Source organism: Lissotriton helveticus, chromosome 9 (assembly GCF_964261635.1).
Source record: "Lissotriton helveticus chromosome 9, aLisHel1.1, whole genome shotgun sequence".
Taxonomy (NCBI): Eukaryota; Metazoa; Chordata; class Amphibia; order Caudata; family Salamandridae; genus Lissotriton; species Lissotriton helveticus.
In genome coordinates this window covers 91,826,731-91,848,781 of record NC_136070.1, presented here as the reverse complement: position 1 = coordinate 91,848,781, position 22,051 = coordinate 91,826,731, and the positions used below count along the sequence as shown (strand labels likewise).

The 22,051-nt window shown below is 45.1% G+C and overlaps 1 protein-coding gene across 1 annotated transcript in view; it reads right to left on the bottom strand.

Annotated features, from left to right (window-relative positions):
* Positions 1 to 22,051, bottom strand: part of PLEK2 (pleckstrin 2) — a 66,325-nt gene that overhangs the window by 12,076 nt on the left and 32,198 nt on the right. Inside the window, exons 3-6 of the mRNA XM_078659541.1 lie at positions 6,327 to 6,508; positions 3,349 to 3,440; positions 1,467 to 1,654; positions 625 to 726 (exon numbers count right to left, since the gene is read on the bottom strand). Of these exons, the coding sequence (XP_078515667.1) occupies positions 625 to 726; positions 1,467 to 1,654; positions 3,349 to 3,440; positions 6,327 to 6,508 (564 nt within the window). The remainder of the gene's footprint in view (positions 1 to 624; positions 727 to 1,466; positions 1,655 to 3,348; positions 3,441 to 6,326; positions 6,509 to 22,051) is intronic.

The following is a 22,051-nucleotide window of genomic DNA, read 5'->3' as shown; positions in this document are numbered from 1 at the left end:
TCTAAGAACCCAAAGAAAAAAAACCTGGAGTGGAGCAGCAAAGCATGTACATGGGAAACCTGCCAGCTGCAAATAGGATTTATAACGGATGTTGGGGTTCATAAAGTGGCGCCTGGGATAACTCTGCTTCACATAACAGCTTTTTGGAGAAAATACCCAAAACACGGTTTTTATGGTGTCTGACCAACCCAGGGCTTCAGTGGGCCATTCATACAAGGCGTGCTCGAGATTAAGGTATTGTACACCCGTCTCCTTTCCGCAAAGCAAATTATCTGTGTAAATAAGTGGGCCCTTTGGTAATTGTCCCATTTAATGTTATTTCCTTGCAGATGTGCACACCAGCCTGCTATTGTTTGCCCGCTGCCTGCGTCCTGACAGCCGCTGGTTTAATCTCTGGAGACCTCAGTGTCACCTCTCTGGGCGCGTGACACTAATGGCCGCCTTATGTCATTTCCTGTGTGAAAAGCGGCAGCCATTGTTAATTAAAACTCGCGGTATATTATTAGCAAGGGCTACGCCGGATTGCATACAACTGGGGCCAGCTTCCTCCAGAGAGGTTTATTTTAGCCCTTTGTTGGCTGTTTGACAATCATCCTTTGTTTGATAGGCTGCATTTCCTTCTACCTGCTTTGCCAAGTATCCTTGCTTCTGGACGGTGCCGCTCAGGTCCATTGAGTCCAACTGAAAGTCTCTCTTGAAGCTGCTTTTCTTCTTCTTGCTTTCAGCCTATGCAGAGAAGAAAGAGAAGAAAGACTGTAAGGAGTATTAGAGGGAATAATGTACGACTCACTTTGATAGGGTGCACACCTGGACATTTTTTAATGAGCATGGTTAGTGTTTTACTAGGCCGAAAAGTCATGTTAAAAATGAATACCAATGATTTATATAAAGTTCTATTTAATTATCATGTCCCGGGCTTTTCAGAGTCTTAAAATGTGGACAGATGGTCAGGTTTTTTTTCTCTAGGAAAGGTGCAACCTTAGTTTGAGCTATTTCAATGTGCTTCCAGTTTTGAATGTTAAGGGAATGGGGCACAGGAAGACAAAATGACTAATCCTAAGTGCTTGATTTGTGCCAGTGGTTGTAGGTGATGGGCCCTGGCAGTTCTTTTTGGGGACTGGGACCTATCAGTAGACTTTGATTCTGAGCTAGAGAGAGAAAAGCAGATAAGGAACAATACAGAGGTATGAAAACATAGGCTAAAGAGACAGGAAGTGTGTGGTAGAGGAAGAAAAAGGCATGAGATGGATTCAAGACTCGGCAGCTTTGGTATGGGACAATGCTTTCAGCCGGCTCCTAAGAAAATCTTTGAGCCCCTGCATTATTTTTGTGCAATCCAGTCCTGTGTCTGGAAGCTGAAGTCAAAATAACCCCATCGGTGCTGAATGAGGAGATATACAATTAATTCATTGTATCACAAATTTCTCTAAAACCGAAATATCATACAGCAGGCAGTTGTCACTTACAAAAGTGTATAGCGCCGTTGAGTCATCCAGGAATTGCTCAGCCACGTTACCACTGCGCGTTGCCTCGAAGCTCCTTACTCCAACAGGCTTAATGAAATTTTCCACCAACAACATGGATGCCACGGTGACCCCCTCGAAGCGCGTACAGGCATAATTTCGTGACACCAACCAATCTACCAGCACAGAACCTGAAAAATGCCAATATGGGGTGATCAGAGCAAGTGTGTTGATGGCTTAGTGCTCCCCTCGCTTGCCTCATAAAATGCAAAAACACGCAATTTTCAAATTGTACAGTGGTATACAGGTTATTTATCACTTCAGAGACAGGTAGGTGACCTCTGTTTGTTGGTTTAGTAACACAAGAGCGATCCAAATGTCCATGTGAACATGGGTATAAAGCATAAACTTGAAACTAGCGTTCACATGGAACTCATGAAGGACAAACAAAATAAGACAGGAAATTCCTGTCAAGGATCAGTCTGATTCAAAACATTTTTGATGAGACAGAAGATTTCTGTCACGGATCATCCTTAGTCACAACATATGAGTACCAACCAGTATGTCATTGTAACTTTTAATTAGTCCGAATTGAAATTTATTTAAATAGAAATATGCATCAAACAAAATTAGGCTGTTAGGTGAGTGGCGAAAAAGTTTTTTAAAAAACCCCAACCAAAGAAGAGTGGTGACAAAATGTGTGAAAATGAATGGTATATTTTTATTTTCAAATATTTTACCTTTTTTTTTTTAATGAAATTAGTTAAACCGAGCACGACCTTCATGCCCAGTCTTGTGTAATATAGTTTGGTGATTTTTATGCTACTGGAAAGCCAACATTCCCATGCGAACTTGACTGAACTTCAACATTTGGACCCCTGACCTCATCTAATTAACCACACCCCCTTTAGCAATCTTCACAAAATTTTACAGTTTCAAGGACAAAGTTATTAGCAGTCAAATTGCATGTCTTATGACTTAACCAACCCACACATCATTTCTGTAATGTTAAAATTACATGTTTCAATCTCCACTCACTGTCACCTACTAGTTCTAGTAATCTTGACATACTTGGATGTTCTAGGTGTTTTAAGTGCAACACATTATGCTTCTACTGTGAAGTGCTCAGCTTCTCCTCAGAGCACAGTATGTAATGGAATAAAATATAATGAAATAATCTATATTCCCCCATTGGGAGTGTTAGCCATTCCCAATGGGGTTGCATATTGCCCTTGCCTCATGAATATTGATGAGGCATGCAATTTACCCATTGGGAATCGCTAACAGTGTCTGTGACACTATTGTACATTGCATTTTGCGAGTCGCAAAGCGACGCAATTTGCGATGCGCAAAATGTAAGGGTCGTACATCTGGCCCCAAATCCTGTAATTCAAAATACATAGTAGGCGCTGCGATGTGTAGGCCACCATTCGGCAGCAAGGATAAGAAGGAACCAATGGAGACATTGGAAGGAAAGAAACAGGACGGCTGCCGCTTAAACAATTCTTCTACGGTTTCAGATCAGTAGGTCATAATTTCCACACAATGTAATGTATGAGTGACAGCTTTTTATGTTATTTTTGCACATTATTTTTTATATTTGTGCCTTTTTCTTGACTCAAAAACTTTAAAAGATGACTTTCTCTTAGCACTTCCCATGGCACTCATCATTTCTGGCCAGAACAGGCTAGGAGCATTTTCTACGGAAGGCCCAAACTGCACTTCCGCCTCCGCGTTCTTCTATATTGCAAGCGATGGTCTGCAGAAATGAGAAACGCACCTGCGTTTTGCACAGGAGGTGCTGCTGCCCCGGATGGACGCTGCTCCCATTGGACAGGATATGGTGCTCATTGTGTCTCAGTTGTTGTTGCTGTGTATTGCTTACCTGAGAAACTGTCTTTGTACGTGCTGTCTTGTTCCACCTTGGAGAGCGGCTTCATTCCGTTGCTGCTGTCATTCATCGCATCAACAATCTGGCTGTGTGAACATTAAGAAACACAACTATTGATATTTCTGTACCTTTCTGTGGTACATTCAAAGTCATGGACAAAGTAGTATTCTAGCACAGAAATTAGTTGTTGGGAATTAATTCTCCCAGTTTTTCGTTTTTACTGATTTTTACAGCTAAATACAGACAGAAAACAACGTATTTCCGGTCTGTGTTTATTTTTAAAAGTAGGAAAATACTGAAAATTGTACTTCTTGAGAGGAACTTTCCATGCTATCTTTTCATGAATTGCAGGCAAAAGCTGCACAGATAGACAGCATGAGGAATTAAAACAGGATGAGAATTCCTTAAAAACAGGCATATGTTAATGTACATTAGTAATATAACGCTAATATGCACCTGTCGGTGCAGTGTTTTCTTATATGTGCTGCTTAATTTACTAAAACGCAAAAGACATCCATGTGTTAGTGCTCATCTAAGAATTAAATAAATGTGGAAATATACCATTTTATGGCTCCATTTTTTCTCAAAACACAAAACAAATGTGGATAAATAGCAATAAGATGGCCCAAAAATAAATATAATTACAGAAGTACATGTTTTTTTTATAAAACATAAAACCGGGAGCCCTATTGGTAATTCTTACTCTTCCTGCCCATTAAAGTAACCCAATCTCTTATCTTCATAGCGTAATCCCCACTCTGTATCCTCTCAGATGTTAATTCCTGTACCCCATTGTAAGTGATCTTAATCAGTGCCAGACAGGTCTTTTATACCACCAGGCATTTCCCCGGTGGGCTGGAGCCCATGGAGGCAAGTTTTGAAAGCCCAGAGCTGCCCCTGGTGCCTCACTTTCCCCAGCTCCCAGAGGTTAATTGCAGCAGGCTCGGGGGGGGGGGCGGGGGGGTTCAAGAGAGAGGTAGGAATGGAGAGAGGGAGAAGGTAGAGAGAAAACTATCAGAGAGGAAGAAGAGAGTGCGAGAGAGTGAGAATGGGTGGATGGAAAGAGAGCAAGAGATTGCGTGAGGAGATGAAGGGAGCTGCCTGGTTTGAGCCTTTTGCCAGGGTTATTTTTGGTTCCCCAGTCAGTCCCTAATCTTAATATATTCACTGCTTTCCTCGATCACCACACCTTGTTCTCAGGCACACCACAGCTCGCCAGCTAGGCCAAACCTCTAAATGTCATCTTTGACTTGGAACCTAAATTCACCTCTCGCATTGAAAAACAAACCAACCCATATTTAATTAGTGAAAAGTCAAAACACCACTCTCCTCCAACCGGTCTGTGACAACCGGAAGCCAACCGGTAGTCCATCTCAACTACTGGCAATGACTCTACATGGGAGTCAGTAAGATTAGCGTCTTGGCCCTTCATGACACACAGAAATCAACAGAAAGACCTATAAATGGTGTAACTGTATGCACTGTATGCGTCACAACAATTGTACCAACAAATACCAGCCAAAAGAAATAACGCACTTGGCACTCAGTGTCATATTGCATCACATTCCCCTAGAAGCACGTGCCTCGGTTGCTGGGAGGCAGGGGACCACATCCTGTGTTTCACCCTTGTCTAGAAACTTCGGGGAATATTATCAAGAACCGCGTTAAAAATTATCGCCGGTTTAGCGACAGAAAACTGCAGATAAAGCGGCGATAATAGGCTTGATAATGGGCCCTTGAAAATCCAATAGAAGTCCATGTTCTGGTGTGAACCTGGGATTCTATTGGAATTCACCAGGGCATATTATCAAGCCCATTATCGCCACTTTAGCTGCAGTTTTCTGCCGCTAAACAGGCGATAATTTTAATGCCCTCCTTGATAATATGCCCCTTTGTATCATGTTATAAGGTTTCTGGCCAGGGGCACCACATAAACTCCTTTAAACCCTGCAGTCCTGGGCACGCATGCCCATACAGAGCATCACTTGGTAGTCCCTCGGCATGGGTCCAGACGGTAACAATAGGTCAGAACCCCAGTGTCATTAAAACTGAGCCAGGACTAAACCATCCTTAAAACTGATAGGTACTTGAGGGTGGTATCATATTACCTAACACCTCGGTCTACAGAAATCTGAGGGCCACCACAACATATTTTGCATTAGTGTCGTTTTATTCTGTCTACCCATGTTAATCGGATATTGGGTGGTTGCCCTTTTGGCAACCCTGCAGGCGCTGTTATTGAGGAGGCCTTTCTATTAGTACATTTGTTGCCAGTGCTTACTTTGCCCTCGAGTCTGCCTACCCTCCGAGAAGCTGCAGTTGGCAGACTGGTACTCTCCTTCAAGGTGGGGGCAGTTTGAGGCTACCTCGACACACACAAACCTCTATTATTTCAAAGAGCTGGTGCCTAACTCAGCTGAACTGGACAAGAGTCAGCATGGTGTTGCTTTCAACCAGATTTTCAAGAAGTGTGCAACTTCCTCTAGCTTACAATGAGACTTAGCTGAGTGAGTAACACTGAGTTTAATTCTTATAAAATGTATTAAAGGGGCGCTTTTCAGGTCACCTACATTGGAAAAGAAATATAGTTCACATCACATAGTTTTGGCAAACAAATCATATTTGAGCAACAATGGTTTCAGTGAACACAGAATGACAGAAGTGCATTTTGGGATGCATACGTCATGTAAATAAGGTTGTCATCTCCTATTCAGGATGTAGCCTACATGCTATGATACAACCCAGGCTTCATCACCCTCCACGGGCTATGTACACTTTCACCTTAGAGTCCATTCCTTACCACAGCCGTGATAGAATCAACTACAAACCTCTATCTGGCACCACCTTATAAGTTAAACTAATATACATTCTTTACTCTTCCCCCGAAGTGGTGTTGTTCAGCAACACTGATTGAATTAGACCTTTGAAATGTGCTATACACAGAGCTTTCCAAGATTCACAATATCCCTTACTTCAAGTTAATGTTTGTCGGTAGTCTGAAGGAGCTCTTGATGTCTCGCATTGGGTCAGCCTTCTCCGGATGAAGAGCTTGGATAGCCTTCTTGATGGCTGCTGCCCAGGCGTCGCGATGCTCCCTGGAGCTTGCCTCAAAGAAGTAGTCCGTTGAAGTTTTGGTCTTCAGTTTAATAGAGAGCTGTGTTTATAGAAAATCAGTAAAAAGGAGATGAAAAACGAGCCAACCATTGTTAACGGAAGTCCTGACATTGGCTGCGCGGAGAGCCATGCAATATATTCTACGATTCTGAGAAAAAAGCAGAGCAAATCACTTAATTTTAGCAAAAGCACAATTCACATTTTGTACCACTCTCTCTTCACAAAACTCCTAATGTCTGTGTCTTAAACTTTGCTGCAACTCAAAAGAATAGGGCTGGCAGTTTAATGTCCTTTCTTGGATGGCTACTACTCCATCGGAGGCAGTTTTCTGTCGATGGAGGCAATGGAGGTCTCCATCAATGGAAAACTTAAGGTCTGCCCGTATCTAAATGAGGCGGGCGGACCAAAGGTTTGATGGACAGGGTACTCCATTGCATTCGTGATGGAGTACTAAGTCCACCAATCGCTAAATTGGGCCCTTAGTTCTGATATCCGTACCGGTCAGTATCTTCTCTATTAGCTGTCACTTAGTGCTGCTCAAAATCTACTTCTGGTAATGGCAGATGTGATACTTCACAGAAAGTACCACCTCTGCAGCAGAAGGTTCCAGCTTAAAGGTACTGTAGTGGCCAGCCGCTACTAGAAACTATCTGATCTCTGGATCATCACAACTAATTAAACAAGCATTAGAAATGCAATCGGGCTCGGATTTATTTGAGTTTGAGCTAATGGCATTGTAAATGGTAATGTATTTTTGCTAAGTGTTATGGAGTGTGTTAATGTGGTGGTGGTGGTAGTGGTAGTACTGGTGGTGGTGGTACTGGTAGTACTGGCGGTGGTGGTAGTACTGTTGGTGGTGGTAGTGGTAGTACTGGTGGCTGTAGTAGTGGTAGTACTGGTGGCTGTAGTAGTGGTAGTACTGGCGGTGGTAGTACTGGTAGTACTTATGGTGGTAGTACTGGTAGTACTGGTGGTGGTGGTGGTACTGGTAGTGGTAGTACTGGTGGTGGTGGTACTGGTAGTACTGGTGGTGGTGGTGGTACTGGTAGTGGTAGTAGTGGTAGTACTGAAGGTGGTGGTACTGGTAGTGGTAGTACTGTTGGTGGTAGTACTGGTGGTGGTAGTACTGGTAGTGGTGGTACTGGTGGTGGTGGTACTGGTAGCGGGAGTACTGGTCGTGGTGGTACTGGTAGCAGTAGCATTGGTGGTGGTGGTACTGCTGCCCGTAATACTGGTAGTGGTAGTACTGGTGGTGGTGGTACTGGTGGTGGTAGTACTGGTGGTGGTAGTGGTACTGGTTGTGGTAGTACTGGTACTGGTAGTACTGGTGGTGGTGGTAGTACTGTTGGTGGTGGTAGTGGTAGTACTGGTGGCTGTAGTAGTGGTAGTACTGGTGGCTGTAGTAGTGGTAGTACTGGTGGTGGTAGTACTGGTAGTACTGGTGGTGGTGGTGGTACTGGTAGTGGTAGTACTGGTGGTGGTGGTACTGGTAGTACTGGTGGTGGTGGTACTGGTAGTGGTAGTAGTGGTAGTACTGGAGGTGGTGGTACTGGTAGTGGTAGTACTGTTGGTGGTAGTACTGGTGGTGGTAGTACTGGTAGTGGTGGTACTGGTGGTGGTGGTACTGGTAGCTGGAGTACTGGTGGTGGTGGTACTGGTAGCAGTAGCATTGGTGGTGGTGGTACTGCTGCCCGTAATACTGGTAGTGGTAGTACTGGTGGTGGTGGTACTGGTGGTGGTAGTACTGGTGGTGGTAGTGGTACTGGTTATGGTAGTACTGGTACTGGTAGTACTGGTGGTGGTGGTAGTACTGTTGGTGGTGGTAGTGGTAGTACTGGTGGCTGTAGTAGTGGTAGTACTGGAGGTGGTGGTACTGGTAGTGGTAGTACTGTTGGTGGTAGTACTGGTGGTGGTAGTACTGGTAGTGGTGGTACTGGTGGTGGTGGTACTGGTAGCGGGAGTACTGGTGGTGGTGGTACTGGTAGCAGTAGCATTGGTGGTGGTGGTACTGCTGCCCGTAATACTGGTAGTGGTAGTACTGGTGGTGGTGGTACTGGTGGTGGTAGTACTGGTGGTGGTAGTGGTACTGGTTGTGGTAGTACTGGTACTGGTAGTACTGGTGGTGGTGGTAGTACTGTTGGTGGTGGTAGTGGTAGTACTGGTGGCTGTAGTAGTGGTAGTACTGGTGGCTGTAGTAGTGGCAGTACTGGTGGTGGTAGTACTGGTAGTACTGATGGTGGTAGTACTGGTAGTACTGGTGGTGGTGGTGGTACTGGTAGTGGTAGTACTGGTGGTGGTGGTACTGGTATTACTGGTGGTGGTGGTAGTGGTAGTGGTAGTAGTGGTAGTACTGGAGGTGGTGGTACTGGTAGTGGTAGTACTGGTAGTGGTAGTACTGGTAGTGGTGGTACTGGTAGCGGGAGTACTGGTGGTGGTGGTACTGGTAGCAGTAGCATTGGTGGTGGTACTGCTGCCCGTAATACTGGTAGTGGTAGTACTGGTGGTGGTGGTACTGGTGGTGGTAGTACTGGTGGTGGTAGTGGTACTGGTTCTGGTAGTACTGGTACTGGTAGTACTGTTGGTGGTGGTAGTACTGTTGGTGGTGGTAGTGGTAGTACTGGTGGCTGTAGTAGTGGTAGTACTGGTGGTGGTAGTACTGGTAGTACTGATGGTGGTAGTACTGGTAGTACTGATGGTGGTAGTACTGGCAGTACTGATGGTGGTAGTACTGGTAGTACTGGTGATGGTGGTGGTACTGGTAGTGGTAGTACTGGTGGTGGTGGTACTGGTAGTGGTAGTACTGGTGGTGGTGGTACTGGTGGTGGTGGTACTGGTAGTGGTAGTAGTGGTAGTACTGGAGGTGGTGGTACTGGTAGTGTTAGTACTGTTGGTGGTAGTACTGGTGGTGGTAGTACTGGTAGTGGTGGTACTGGTGGTGGTGGTACTGGTAGCGGGAGTACTGGTGGTGGTGGTACTGGTAGCAGTAGCATTGGTGGTGGTGGTACTGCTGCCCGTAATACTGGTAGTGGTAGTACTGGTGGTGGTGGTACTGGTGGTGGTAGTACTGGTGGTGGTAGTGGTACTGGTTCTGGTAGTACTGGTACTGGTAGTACTGGTGGTGGTGGTAGTACTGTTGGTGGTGGTAGTGGTAGTACTGGTGGCTGTAGTAGTGGTAGTACTGGTGGCTGTAGTAGAGGTAGTACTGGTGGTGGTAGTACTGGTAGTACTGATGGTGGTAGTACTGGTAATACTGGTGATGGTGGTGGTACTGGTAGTGGTAGTACTGGTGGTGGTGGTACTGGTAGTACTGGTGGTGGTGGTACTGGTAGTGGTAGTAGTGGTAGTACTGGAGGTGGTGGTACTGGTAGTGGTAGTACTGTTGGTGGTAGTACTGGTGGTGGTAGTACTGTTAGTGGTGGTACTGGTGGTGGTGGTACTGGTAGCGGGAGTACTGGTGGTGGTGGTACTGGTAGCAGTAGCATTGGTGGTGGTGGTACTGCTGGCCGTAATACTGGGAGTGGTAGTACTGGTGGTGGTGGTACTGGTGGTGGTAGTACTGGTGGTGGTAGTGGTACTGGTTATGGTAGTACTGGTAGTGGTAGTACTGGTGGTCGTGGTACTGGTAGTACTGGTGGTGGTGGTGGTACTGGTAGTGGTAGTACTGTTGGTGGTAGTACTGGTGGTGGTAGTACTGGTAGTGGTGGTACTGGTGGTGGTGGTACTGGTAGCGGGAGTACTGGTGGTGGTGGTACTGGTAGCAGTAGCATTGGTGGTGGTGGTACTGCTGCCCGTAATACTGGTAGTGGTAGTACTGGTGGTGGTGGTACTGGTGGTGGTAGTACTGGTGGTGGTAGTGGTACTGGTTATGGTAGTACTGGTACTGGTAGTACTGGTGGTGGTGGTAGTACTGTTGGTGGTGGTAGTGGTAGTAATGGTGGCTGTAGTAGTGGTAGTACTGGAGGTGGTGGTACTGGTAGCGGTAGTACTGTTGGTGGTAGTACTGGTGGTGGTAGTACTGGTAGTGGTGGTACTGGTGGTGGTGGTACTGGTTGCGGGTGTACTGGTGGTGGTGGTACTGGTAGCAGTAGCATTGGTGGTGGTGGTACTGCTGCCCGTAATACTGGTAGTGGTAGTACTGGTGGTGGTGGTACTGGTGGTGGTAGTACTGGTGGTGGTAGTGGTACTGGTTGTGGTAGTACTGGTACTGGTAGTACTGGTGGTGGTGGTAGTACTGTTGGTGGTGGTAGTGGTAGTACTGGTGGCTGTAGTAGTGGCAGTACTGGTGGTGGTAGTACTGGTAGTACTGATGGTGGTAGTACTGGTAGTACTGGTTGTGGTGGTGGTACTGGTAGTGGTAGTACTGGTGGTGGTGGTACTGGTATTACTGGTGGTGGTGGTACTGGTAGTGGTAGTAGTGGTAGTACTGGAGGTGGTGGTACCGGTAGTGGTAGTACTGGTGGTGGTAGTACTGGTGGTGGTAATACTGTTGGTGGTAGTACTGGTAGTGGTGGTACTGGTGGTGGTGGTACTGGTAGCGGGAGTACTGGTGGTGGTGGTACTGGTAGCAGTAGCATTGGTGGTGGTGGTACTGCTGCCCGTAATACTGGTAGTGGTAGTACTGGTGGTGGTGGTACTGGTGGTGGTAGTACTGGTGGTGGTAGTGGTACTGGTTCTGGTAGTACTGGTACTGGTAGTACTGGTGGTGGTGGTAGTACTGTTGGTGGTGGTAGTGGTAGTACTGGTGGCTGTAGCAGTGGTAGTACTGGTGGTGGTAGTACTGATGGTGGTAGTACTGGTAGTACTGGTGATGGTGGTGGTACTAGTAGTGGTAGTACTGGTGGTGGTGGTACTGGTAGTGGTAGTACTGGTGGTGGTGGTACTGGTAGTACTGGTGAGGGTGGTACTGGTAGTGGTAGTAGTGGTAGTACTGGAGGTGGTGGTACTGGTAGTGTTAGTACTGTTGGTGGTAGTACTGGTGGTGGTAGTACTGGTAGTGGTGGTACTGGTGGTGGTGGTACTGGTAGCAGGAGAACTGGTGGTGGTGGTACTGGTAGCAGTAGCATTGGTGGTGGTGGTACTGCTGCCCGTAATACTGGTAGTGGTAGTGATAGAGCAAGATTTCGCATCGCGACTTGCTCGATTCATGAACCTCGAAACCGTTGTAACCTCGTAACGAATTGTACGTTTTACTAATATCTTTTATTTCCGATATATATGTATGATAGAGAAGCTTGCTTATGTGTTTTATTAATACGAATAACTTTTGTAATTCTAAAATGGCCGCTGCTTGACTTTCCTCTTCTGTGCATGCGTCAGTCACACTCACGTGACTTCGTGTAGAGATAGTTTTTGGAGGGAAAGGGTGCGCATGCGTAATAAGCAATAAGATGGCTGTGCTTTGATAACGTGGTGAAGCCTTGTGCTGCTGCTCTTGTGACATTGTTCGTTGCACTTACCATTAATGCATAGTATATTTTTATAATGATGAAACCTGAAATGTGAAATCATGACATGTAATACATTCATTCATTTCTATGTTTTAATTTGTTTTCGCTTACTTTTCATGTATCACGGGAAATGGGGGTCCGAATGGGTCGTGAGCCATTTTGAAGGTCCGTTCTGCGCATGCTCAAGATGCGAGGCCACAGACAAACTTGGACCGTGGAACTCAGCCAGCTGGCAGCCACAGTCGAGATGCTCCTGAGAGAATTACCTCTGACCCAGGAGGATGGAGCCAATGTCCCTATATTGTTACAAATGTATACGTTTTCATTGTATTCCGTGCGACTTCTCGTGGGAACCCCAATCTTGCTAGGCGGCACCCAAAAATGTAAATTAGGCCTTAGAATAGTCTGTTCTGATTGGTGTGTTAACCAAATCCTACTTTAGGACCAATCCAAATTGAGGATTCTGACACTTTGCAACATTTGGGGGGTGGTACCCTGTCCCAAAACAGTATATCTAGCCTAGGTTTAGCTAGAGAAATTGTCTGACTTGTCTGAATAGCTGACCTGTCACTGACCCAACGCACTCAATAGGTGACTTGATACAGAGGTGCTGCGGAGCTCTCTGTCCGAAATCTGACCATAGACTCTGAAGGTTTTACTGAACCTTAAGTGCTGGCGGAGCACTTTGCTGGGGAATTCGCGGACCCAATCGGGGTCCTGATCGATAGCTGCAGAGAGGGTGGAGCGCAGGCGTTGCTTCCGAACTGCGGGTGCTGGTCGTATCCTGGTGGTCCTGTCCTGATCCGAATCTGGGTTTCCTGTCCTGTCCTGGGGTGTCCATTCTGCACCTGCTGTCCCACTGAGGGTTATCCTTCCTTGAGGGTTTTCCTGTCCTTAAAACTGACCCGTGGCCAGGGTTGGTTTTCACACCAGTCTAGGTAAATATCGCTCTGAGTTCTTAAACTGCACCTTTCTATTTTTCTGTCTTTGCTTTAATAAAGACATACCTTTGCATGTGAATAATTTTCCATGCTTTCTCCTGCAACCATTGCATTTCATAAAATCGTTTGCATTTTTATTTCATAGCGTGTTCCTATGTTACCCTACCTTTTAGAAATCATTTCTGTATTGCAGTTTGCAACTTCTTGTTATGATCTTGGTTTTTCTCTCGTAAAACTGACTAAAGTAACTCAGATTTATAGCGTGTTCACTTTGCCCCTTATCTTAGTTTTCCTCTCACTTAGCGGGTTCCCTGTCGCACTAGTATTCTATTGATAAAGCTGTATGACTGCCCTTTATTTGAATTTAAGATAAAGCTTTCAAAATTTCCAGTTGTCCGTGGTCATTTCATAAAAGTAAAGTCATATGTTGAATAGTATATTTTGCTGCCTTTTCCTTTTACAGCTAGCTCCCTGACCCATCGTTGTCATAGGTACCCATAACGGTGGATGGTAAATTGGGTACACTGGAAAATCGAAAGGGAACTCACAATTATTGGTAGTAGATTGTGTGGTCATCTGATCAATGTATATGATAAAGTAAAGTATATGGGCCCGAAGCCAGAAGTGGCGAAATTATTGGTCGGGTGACCGGCGATCTCTAGCAGTAATTTTCTGGTAGCAGAGGGATGGTTAGGGACTAGTTAAAGGATAGGTAGGACTAGTTAGTCTAGCCAAGTCGGATGCTGCTATAAGAGTAGGCGCTTCAAGGGAAATTGATCACTCACTTGAAAATCGTTTACTTTGAAAAAAATTATGAAATGTTTTAAAATTGTTATTCTTCTTATCATACTGTTATATGTATTAATCCATTCGTACGTAAAACGTCTTGCATGTTGTTAAGAATCCCCGGGGAATTGAATAGCGAGTGGTGAATAGAATCCACTTGCTTTGAGGTCACTGGCCCAAGGAAAGTTGGTGCAGGTTAGGCAGAACTGGAAGCACTAACTAGGGTTTTTCTGAATGTATGATTGAATAAATGTTAGTGACGAGGTTCATTGGCAAAATTCCTACTGTGGCATAACCTAGTGAGGGTCGCACCGGAAGAGTAGCAGGTTCATCGGAGCTCGAGTGAAAGCAAAGGGGTTCGCTAGGGAAACTTTAGGATCGGATATATCCCGGAAAGGTGGATGAGTCTAGGGGAGTAACAGGTTCTCCAATGCTAGTGTGAAGGGTAGGCAGAAGAGATCTACTCGTAGTGAGTGAAAAGTAAATGGAAGTAGTTTACTTGCAGTAAAACAAATCTTTCTTGTCTAGACACTTGAGCACAGTGGCGAATGTGTATTCGTTGTAAAATAACCAAGCACTAAGCAGTTTAAAAAGAAAGAAAGTTTCCGTTACCTTGTGAAGGAGGGAGTCAGTCGCGAAGCTGCTCTGACGTCACTCTGTGCCGCGCGGGGATTGGTAGACGCAGCGGGCTGGTAGCGGAGCTGGAATTGTAAAGGAGGGGCGAGCGCCGGAGCGTGGGAACTGTCTCGCGAAAGGGCCGCGCACCCATTGGTCGAGATTATTTGAACTCGTGCATTTCATTGGTCGCACGAAAATAAAAGACGCACTCGGATTGGAAGTGGTTTGTAAACAAGTAACTCGTAAAAAAAAATCGTATGTGGCATTCGTATAGACCGCATACCAGACCTGATCCACGGCATATGGGATTTGAGAACGATCAGTGGAAAGGAGTTAAAAACGACATTATGTACGGAACTAAGAGAAAAGTATCTCTTGTAAATAAGGTGAAGAATTATTTCAAAAAGGACAAGCCGATTAAAACTAGAGAAGGTGTTGTCATACCGCAACCCAACACTCCCGCATCTTTCATGATGTTCGATAAAGGGTACAACACATGTGTATGGTTGGAGAATTGGGTGAAATACACGAAAGATGACGGAGTATTGGCTTTTCCGTTAGATGGAACATTTAACAGCAGAATTCTATTTAATTTGAGAACCCGAATGAATGATTTACATCCCAGACCTAGATTAACGCAGTATGAAGCGCTAGAGGAATGGGAAATCGAGGCTTTCGAAAGGGATAAGCCACGGATGGACAAAGGGTTAACTAAATTTTATCCAAGGTTGAAGCAGGAAGCACGAGCTAAAAAGATGAAACAGTGGAGGCAGAATATGATAGTGGAGGGATTGTTTCCCATGATGCCAGCAGATGATCCTTCTGGGGGACAGAAACGGTTGGAAAAATCTAAACATTCGGTACCCATCGGAGAGTCGGATGATGAATTATTAGATGACCTATGTACAAGAAGTCCGCCTCCTTATAATGAGGGACATCGACCTTCCAGTACAGGAGATATTTCCCGAAGACTTCCTCCTCAGGAAGAAGTTAGGTCCGCAAGTGTAGGAGGGGGTTACCACATTCCTCCCTATACCGAGAGTCTAGGACCAGTGGATACCAGAAACATTTACCCCAGGATGTCAGCTAGTGGGGAGACAGGATATTCCCGTGAAGGAGATTTTTGTTCTCGACCTCCCTACGGAGGCGAGATGAGACCCTCAAGTTCAGGAATGCCGTTATTACAGTCACAGTATGAGGAAGGACGAAGATCCCTAGGTACAGGAAGTTTATTCCCAAACCCAAATTATGGTGAAGGACCTAGTGAGACTCATCCCACTGCCCCAAGTTATGCTCCCACACTAACCCCGCAGGTGTTACATGACAAATCCATAGAGAGATTACTGGAAGAAAAGGAGCGGGAGGTTCTAGCAAAACAGAGAGCTGAGATCATTCAGAAAATGACCCAGTTAAATACCAGTCCTGAAGCATTGACAATCCCAGTAACAATCGGACCCGTAGTTTCATTGTACGGGGATCGGCATGAAAGTCCAAAACCTCCAGTTATTACTCCCGTAATAGCACAACCCAGACCAGAACCCTTAATTGTAGATGAACAGACGAGTGAGTGTGAATCTGAAGTCTCACTGCTGGATCTGCCCATTAGAAATACAGGGAAAAGAATGCAGAAAAGACATAATCCTTTCAATGCGAGGGAGATTCAAATGGAATCGACTTCGGGTACTAGAAGTTCACTTTGGTCACACCTGAGGAAATCGAAAGATGGAGTCAAGAATTAGAGAAACAAACTTTGCAAACGAAACCTTTAGACCTCTACAAACTGAGAGTAGAAATAGAAGAATTAATGGCAGGAAACGTGGGATTAGACAGATTAAATACCTACTCTGAAGAAGAGCTGTTGTTTATGTGCAAAAGTCTTACCCGCAATGTCCGAGTACTTCATGAAAAATTGACCGATACTGCTGCTAGTATGGGAATAGACATTTCAAAATCGAAACCCTTGCAGAAACCCTACCGAGCAGAATTTTCAGACAAAGATTTGGAAAACCTGAATGTGTCAGGGAAAAAGGCACAGGTCAAGGAACTATTGACAGTGTTGCAGAAATGGGGAGACGTGGAAAAATGGAAAGCCAGATGGGCTAGGAAGAAAGATGAGGCCAGGTCTAGGCAGGTAACTCCCGAATTCGCTCTAAGAGAAGCTGAAAAGCCAGAACAGTTATGCCCTATGCGTGAAGTACCAGGGGGAAAATATGTACACGTCCCGTGGTCCCGTCAGGATATTGTGTCCTTCACAAATGACTTCCCAAAATTACGAGAAAAACCAGTCGACTGGTACCGGCAGGTAGAGAGATTCGTAAAAGTGCAGAAATGCCTATGGAAAGACCTGGATGGGTTCTTCGACATAGTGGTCCCTGTAGATCTGTGGACTGAGTGTAAAATAGCCATTGCCTGGCCTAGTGAGGAATACCCGAGAGATGACAAAACAGGGGAACCATCGAAGGAAGTGATGTGGAAGTATGAACAAGTAATTCAACATTTGAAAATAAAAGTACCTGCAAAGGAAACTGATTGGACTAAGATAGATAGAACCACGCAGGAAAGGGACGAGACTGTGCATTCCTTTTATGAAAGGCTGTTGCAGGTATTTAAAACATACAGTGGTATAGATAACATCGAGATGAAGGACAAGACCCACTTCATTTACAGGTTTGTAAACGGTTTATGACCCGAAATTTGTCAGTGGATAAAGGATAATAAAATCTGTTGGCATACCAAAAAGATAGATGAGGTCCTACGGTACGCAAAGTACTGTGAGGACGAAATGGCAGAAAAGAAAAAGGCCCTGAAGGAGAAGGTGATGTGGGCTCAAGTAAAGCTCGCAGAACAGCAAGAAAAGCAACTGAGTGAATTAAATAAAGTTACTCAGAACCAAGGTCCTGGGGGAGGGAATGGAGGAAAGCCCCGACCTAAAATGAGTAGGGAGGAAGCCAAAAAGAAATTTCCCTGCCATCAGTGCGGAGAAATTGGACATTGGCGAGACGAATGTCCGTATTTACAAAATGATAATGCCCAAACACCTGATTTAATTCCACAGACGCAGAATGAAAAGCAAAGAAAGACCCAGCAGCAGGTAAAAACGATTCAAGTGCCACGAGCGCCAAAGCCTATATTTAAAGGGAAGTCACCACAGGGTGATGATGTAGAAGTCTGGGGAGGCAATGAGGATAGAAATACAGCAACTTCGCAGTATTTGTTGAACGACACCTTTTTCTGTGATGACCAATACTGACGGGGCCTGAGAGGGGAGGACGAGGAGTGCGTACTTGGCGCCTCCTTGCCGGTAGACCAGTCAGGGCCATACATTGAAGGAAAGGTTGATGGAAATGATGTCACCTTTCTATTGGACACTGGTGCTACCCGTTCTACTGTGAGAACAGTGGACGTTCCAAACCTACCCCTCTCGGGAGAAGCAATCCAAGTAGTAGGAGTATCTAATCAATTAATTAGTACACCTGTTACCGAACCCATGGAGATCTCAATTGGAAACTTTAAACAAATGCACAGATTTGTTGTCTGTGATACCAGTCCGGTAAATTTACTGGGACGTGATTTGCTGTGCAAAATGAATTGTACCATCTTTTGCACACCAAAGGGCGTCGAAATTCAAACCCCAGATGAAGACGGTATCTACAAGCTAATGCTAATTAGACCTGACTCAGAAATAAAACGAATGACTATACAGGACTTGCCTGAAGAACTCCAGCAGACAGTGAAGTCAGAAGTGTGGGACTTTACTGGAAAGGATGTGGGATTAATGAAAAATATAGATCCAATACAGATAACAATGAAAGAAAATGCAGTTTACCCTAACACTAAGCCTTACAAAATGAGTGCCGAAGTGAGAGCAGGTGTTGCTATTGAAATACAGAAATTGCTAGAAGCAAACATCATACAGGAAGTAATGAGTAGCCCGTGTAATTCACCCATTATGGGCATTAAGAAGCCTAGTGGCGAGTAGTGCAGGACCTGAGAAAGGTAAACAAAATTGTGGTTCCTTGCTGTCCCATAGTCCCAAACCCAGCAGTCATCCTGTATCAGATTCCCTGGGATGCTGAATGGTTCACTGTGATAGACCTATGTCATGCTTTCTTTTCGATCCCATTGCATCCAGATAGCAAATTTCTTTTCTCATTTGCTTTCAACAGTAACGTGTATGTCTGGAACAGGGTCCCCCAGGGGTACACAGAAAGCCCCTCTATCTTTAAGCAGATCTTGAAAAAATGCCTTGAAACTTTAGTCTTACCTGGAAAATCTGTTCTGGTACAGTACATTGACGACCTATTGGTGGCGTCTAAAAGCCATAGGGATTGCGTGGTTGACACCATTGCCCTACTGAATCACCTGAGTGAAAAGGGACATAAAGTGGCACCTGAAAAATTACAGTTCTGTTCGAAATCAGTGAAATATCTGGGACACCAGATAGAAAAAGGTATCAGAAAAGTCACCTCAGAGAGAGTCAGAATAATTCAAAATATGCAGTTACCCCGTACTCAGAAAGAAATCAGAATGTTCCTCGGAGTTGTAGGTTATTGCAGGCAATGGATTGTGGGATTTGCAGTTCTTGCAAAGCATTTGATACAAATGACAAAGAAAGGAGCAAAGGACCCAGTTGAATGGAATGACGAGAGCTTAACAGCTTTCACACAGTTGCGAAATTGCCTGTGTACAGCTCCTGTTCTGGGAATGCCTGACTACTCCAAGGAGTTTGGTTTGTTCTGTGACACTCGTGACAATTGTGCATTGTCAGTCCTGACTCAGGAGCATGGGTTGACCAGAAGGCCTGTGGCATATTTTTCTGCCACTTTGGATCCAGTGGCTGCTGGATTACCTGGATGTCTGAAAGCAGTAGCTGCAACTTGCACCAGTTTAGAACAAAGTGAGTCTATCATTATGGGACATCCTGTAACTGTATATGTTCCACATGCAGTTGTGATACTATTGACTCGTACAAAAACTCAGTATCTCACCCCTAGTCGGCTGACTAAATATGAGAGGATTCTCATGGGGGCTGCAAATATAGTTATTACCCGATGTAACATTTTAAACCCTGCCACTCTACTCCCTGACTCAATGGTAATGGAAGATAAGGGAGATAATGAGCATGACTGCATTGACCTGACAGAGTTCAGTACCAAACCTCGCCCAGACATCAAAGAAACTCCTTTGCCTGTACATGATGTGGAATGGTTCGTGGATGGTTCATGCCTAAGACATGAACTAGGAGGCCTAAGTGCTGCCTACGCTGTGGTCACGTTAGGCAAAATTGAAGAAGCATCTTATCTATTTGGAGTAAAGTCTGCACAAGTAGCTGAATTGATCGCCCTGATAAGAGCTTGCAAATTGGGAAAAGACAAAAAAGTAACAGTGTATACTGATAGTCAGTACTGTTACGGGGTTGTGCATGACTTTGGCCAATTATGGCTACAAAGAGAATTCCTGACTTCTTCAGGTACCCCCATTCGGAATGGAAAAGTTGTCCAAGACCTTTTAGAGGCAATCCAATTACCAAAGGAATTGGCAGTGGTCAAATGTGTTGCTCATAAGAAGGGCCTTGACCCTGTATCTTTGGCAAATGATTTCGCTGATCGGGTGGCAAAACAATGTGCTATGGATTGACTGAGAATAAATCCCAATCGGGGTGGGGTTGGAAACAGCTGCCAACTTAGAATGTTTGAAGAAGTGCCTACTTGGGATGAAGTGAGAGAATGGCAGCATGTGACGCCCTGGGAAGAGAAAGAGAAATGGAAAGAGCAAGGTTGTAAACCGAGACGTGAGGATGGTGTCATGGTGGGCCCAAATGGTATGCCTGTGTTACCAAGACACCTGCTTGCCCCAATGGCTCGATTGATACATGAGGGATCACACATTGGGAGGGACGCCATGGTTCTGGTATTTCAACAGACTTGGTACAACAAGAAATTCAGGAAGGTAGCAGAGTCCCTTTGCCAGAGGTGCTTGACATGTCAGCAGTTCAACGCTGGCAAGAAAACAGAAGTTGAACTGATGAAAATTGGGAGATCAGGGGGTCCCTTTGTGAGAATACAAATTGATTTCATTACCATGCCACGATGTGAGGGAAAAAGACATGTCCTTGTCATTGTCTGCTTATTTTCAAAATGGGTGGAAGCTTACCCTGCCACACAGAATGACGCCATAACAGTAGCTAAGCTCCTACTAAAAGATTTGATACCTAGATTCGGGGTTCCAGTCTTTATTGACTCAGATAGAGGCGGACATTTTCAGAATGAAATTTTGGCCCAGCTTTGTAAAGCATTTGGGATCACACAAAAGCTGCACTGTGCATATCATCCAGAGGCTTCTGGAGTGGTAGAACAGATAAACGGTACTATAAAAAATAGATTGGCAAAAATATGTGATTCTACTGGCTTGAACTGGATAAATGCCCTGCCTCTTGTTCTGATGGGACTCAGAAGCATTCCAGATCGAAGAACAGGCCTGAGCCCCCATGAGATATTGATGGGAAGAGTGATGAGACAAGCATGGGTACCAGGATACAAACTGTTAAGCATTTCTGATGATTTGGTACTTGAATACTGCAAGCAACTGGGTGACCAAGTGCGTTCTATCTCTCGCCAGATTGGAGCAGACGCCGTCGCCAACCCGACAACTCCAGTTCACAAATTGGTTCCTGGTGACTGGGTTAAGATAAAGAAGCATACTCGTTCAAGTTGCCTTGAGCCAAGGTGGGGAAAAAAGCGCCAAGTAATCCTGGTAACGACGACAGCAGTGAAGTGTGCAGGCGTTCCCAAGTGGATCCATGCCAGCCATACCAAGAAGGTGATACCAGACGAGGAGCCTGGAGCTGAAGGTTGTCCAGCTGAGGGGTCTACAGACGTTGGTCCTGAAGTAGCTGATATCAGACGGCTGAGCACCAGTCCTGTTGAGGGTCCTTTAGGCGGTGGTCCAGAGGTAGTCGATGACGTACGGCCAAGCACCAGTACTGCCGAGGATCCCACAGACGTTGGTCCGAAAGTAGCTGATGACGAGCTGCAGAGGATTTGGCCAGAAGATTGGATACCCATAATCGATCTTACTGGAGATCCACTGAGAACAAGAGAGCGAATAAGGGAAGACAGAGAGTGGAATAGAGAGGTCGAGCAAGGCACAGGCGAAGACCCTCAGATCATTGAGATTCACATCAAATCTGAGGACGGAGAAGAAGGTCAGACAGGGACAGAACAAGTGATCGATACTCCTCCACGGACTCCTGATATCGAAAAGGGACAGACTAGACATAGTGTAATAGTTCGAGCAGACGAAAATCAAGGGATCGAAGTGCTCGAGCAGGATCAGACAGAACTAGGAGAACATGTTCAGGACATAGAAACAGAGACATTTGAAAGCGAAACGCAAAATATACCTGAACCAGGCCAGCTTAGTAACCAGGCAGAAGAAAAAGATACAAGACCTGGGACTAGTCAGACAGAAAGGGAGAAGACAGAAATTGAAGTGCCACAAAAAAGTGAAAATAAAAGGACATTAGAAGAAAGCCAAATAACAGTGCCAGCTAAAAGACTCAAGAAAAAGAAGCACATTGAGCCAAGGTATATTAAGAGACTAAGATTAAGAATAAAAACAGTCCAAGAGAAACTTGCAGACATAAGAAAAAGTCCCCGAATTGCAGAAATACCTGAAGATAACTCCAAGAGAAGGAGTGAAAGAATAAAAAGACAAAACGAAAAATACAAGGATCCAGAGTGGACCTACTTAATCTTGGAAAACTTTGAGGATCTTGATATTACTGACGAA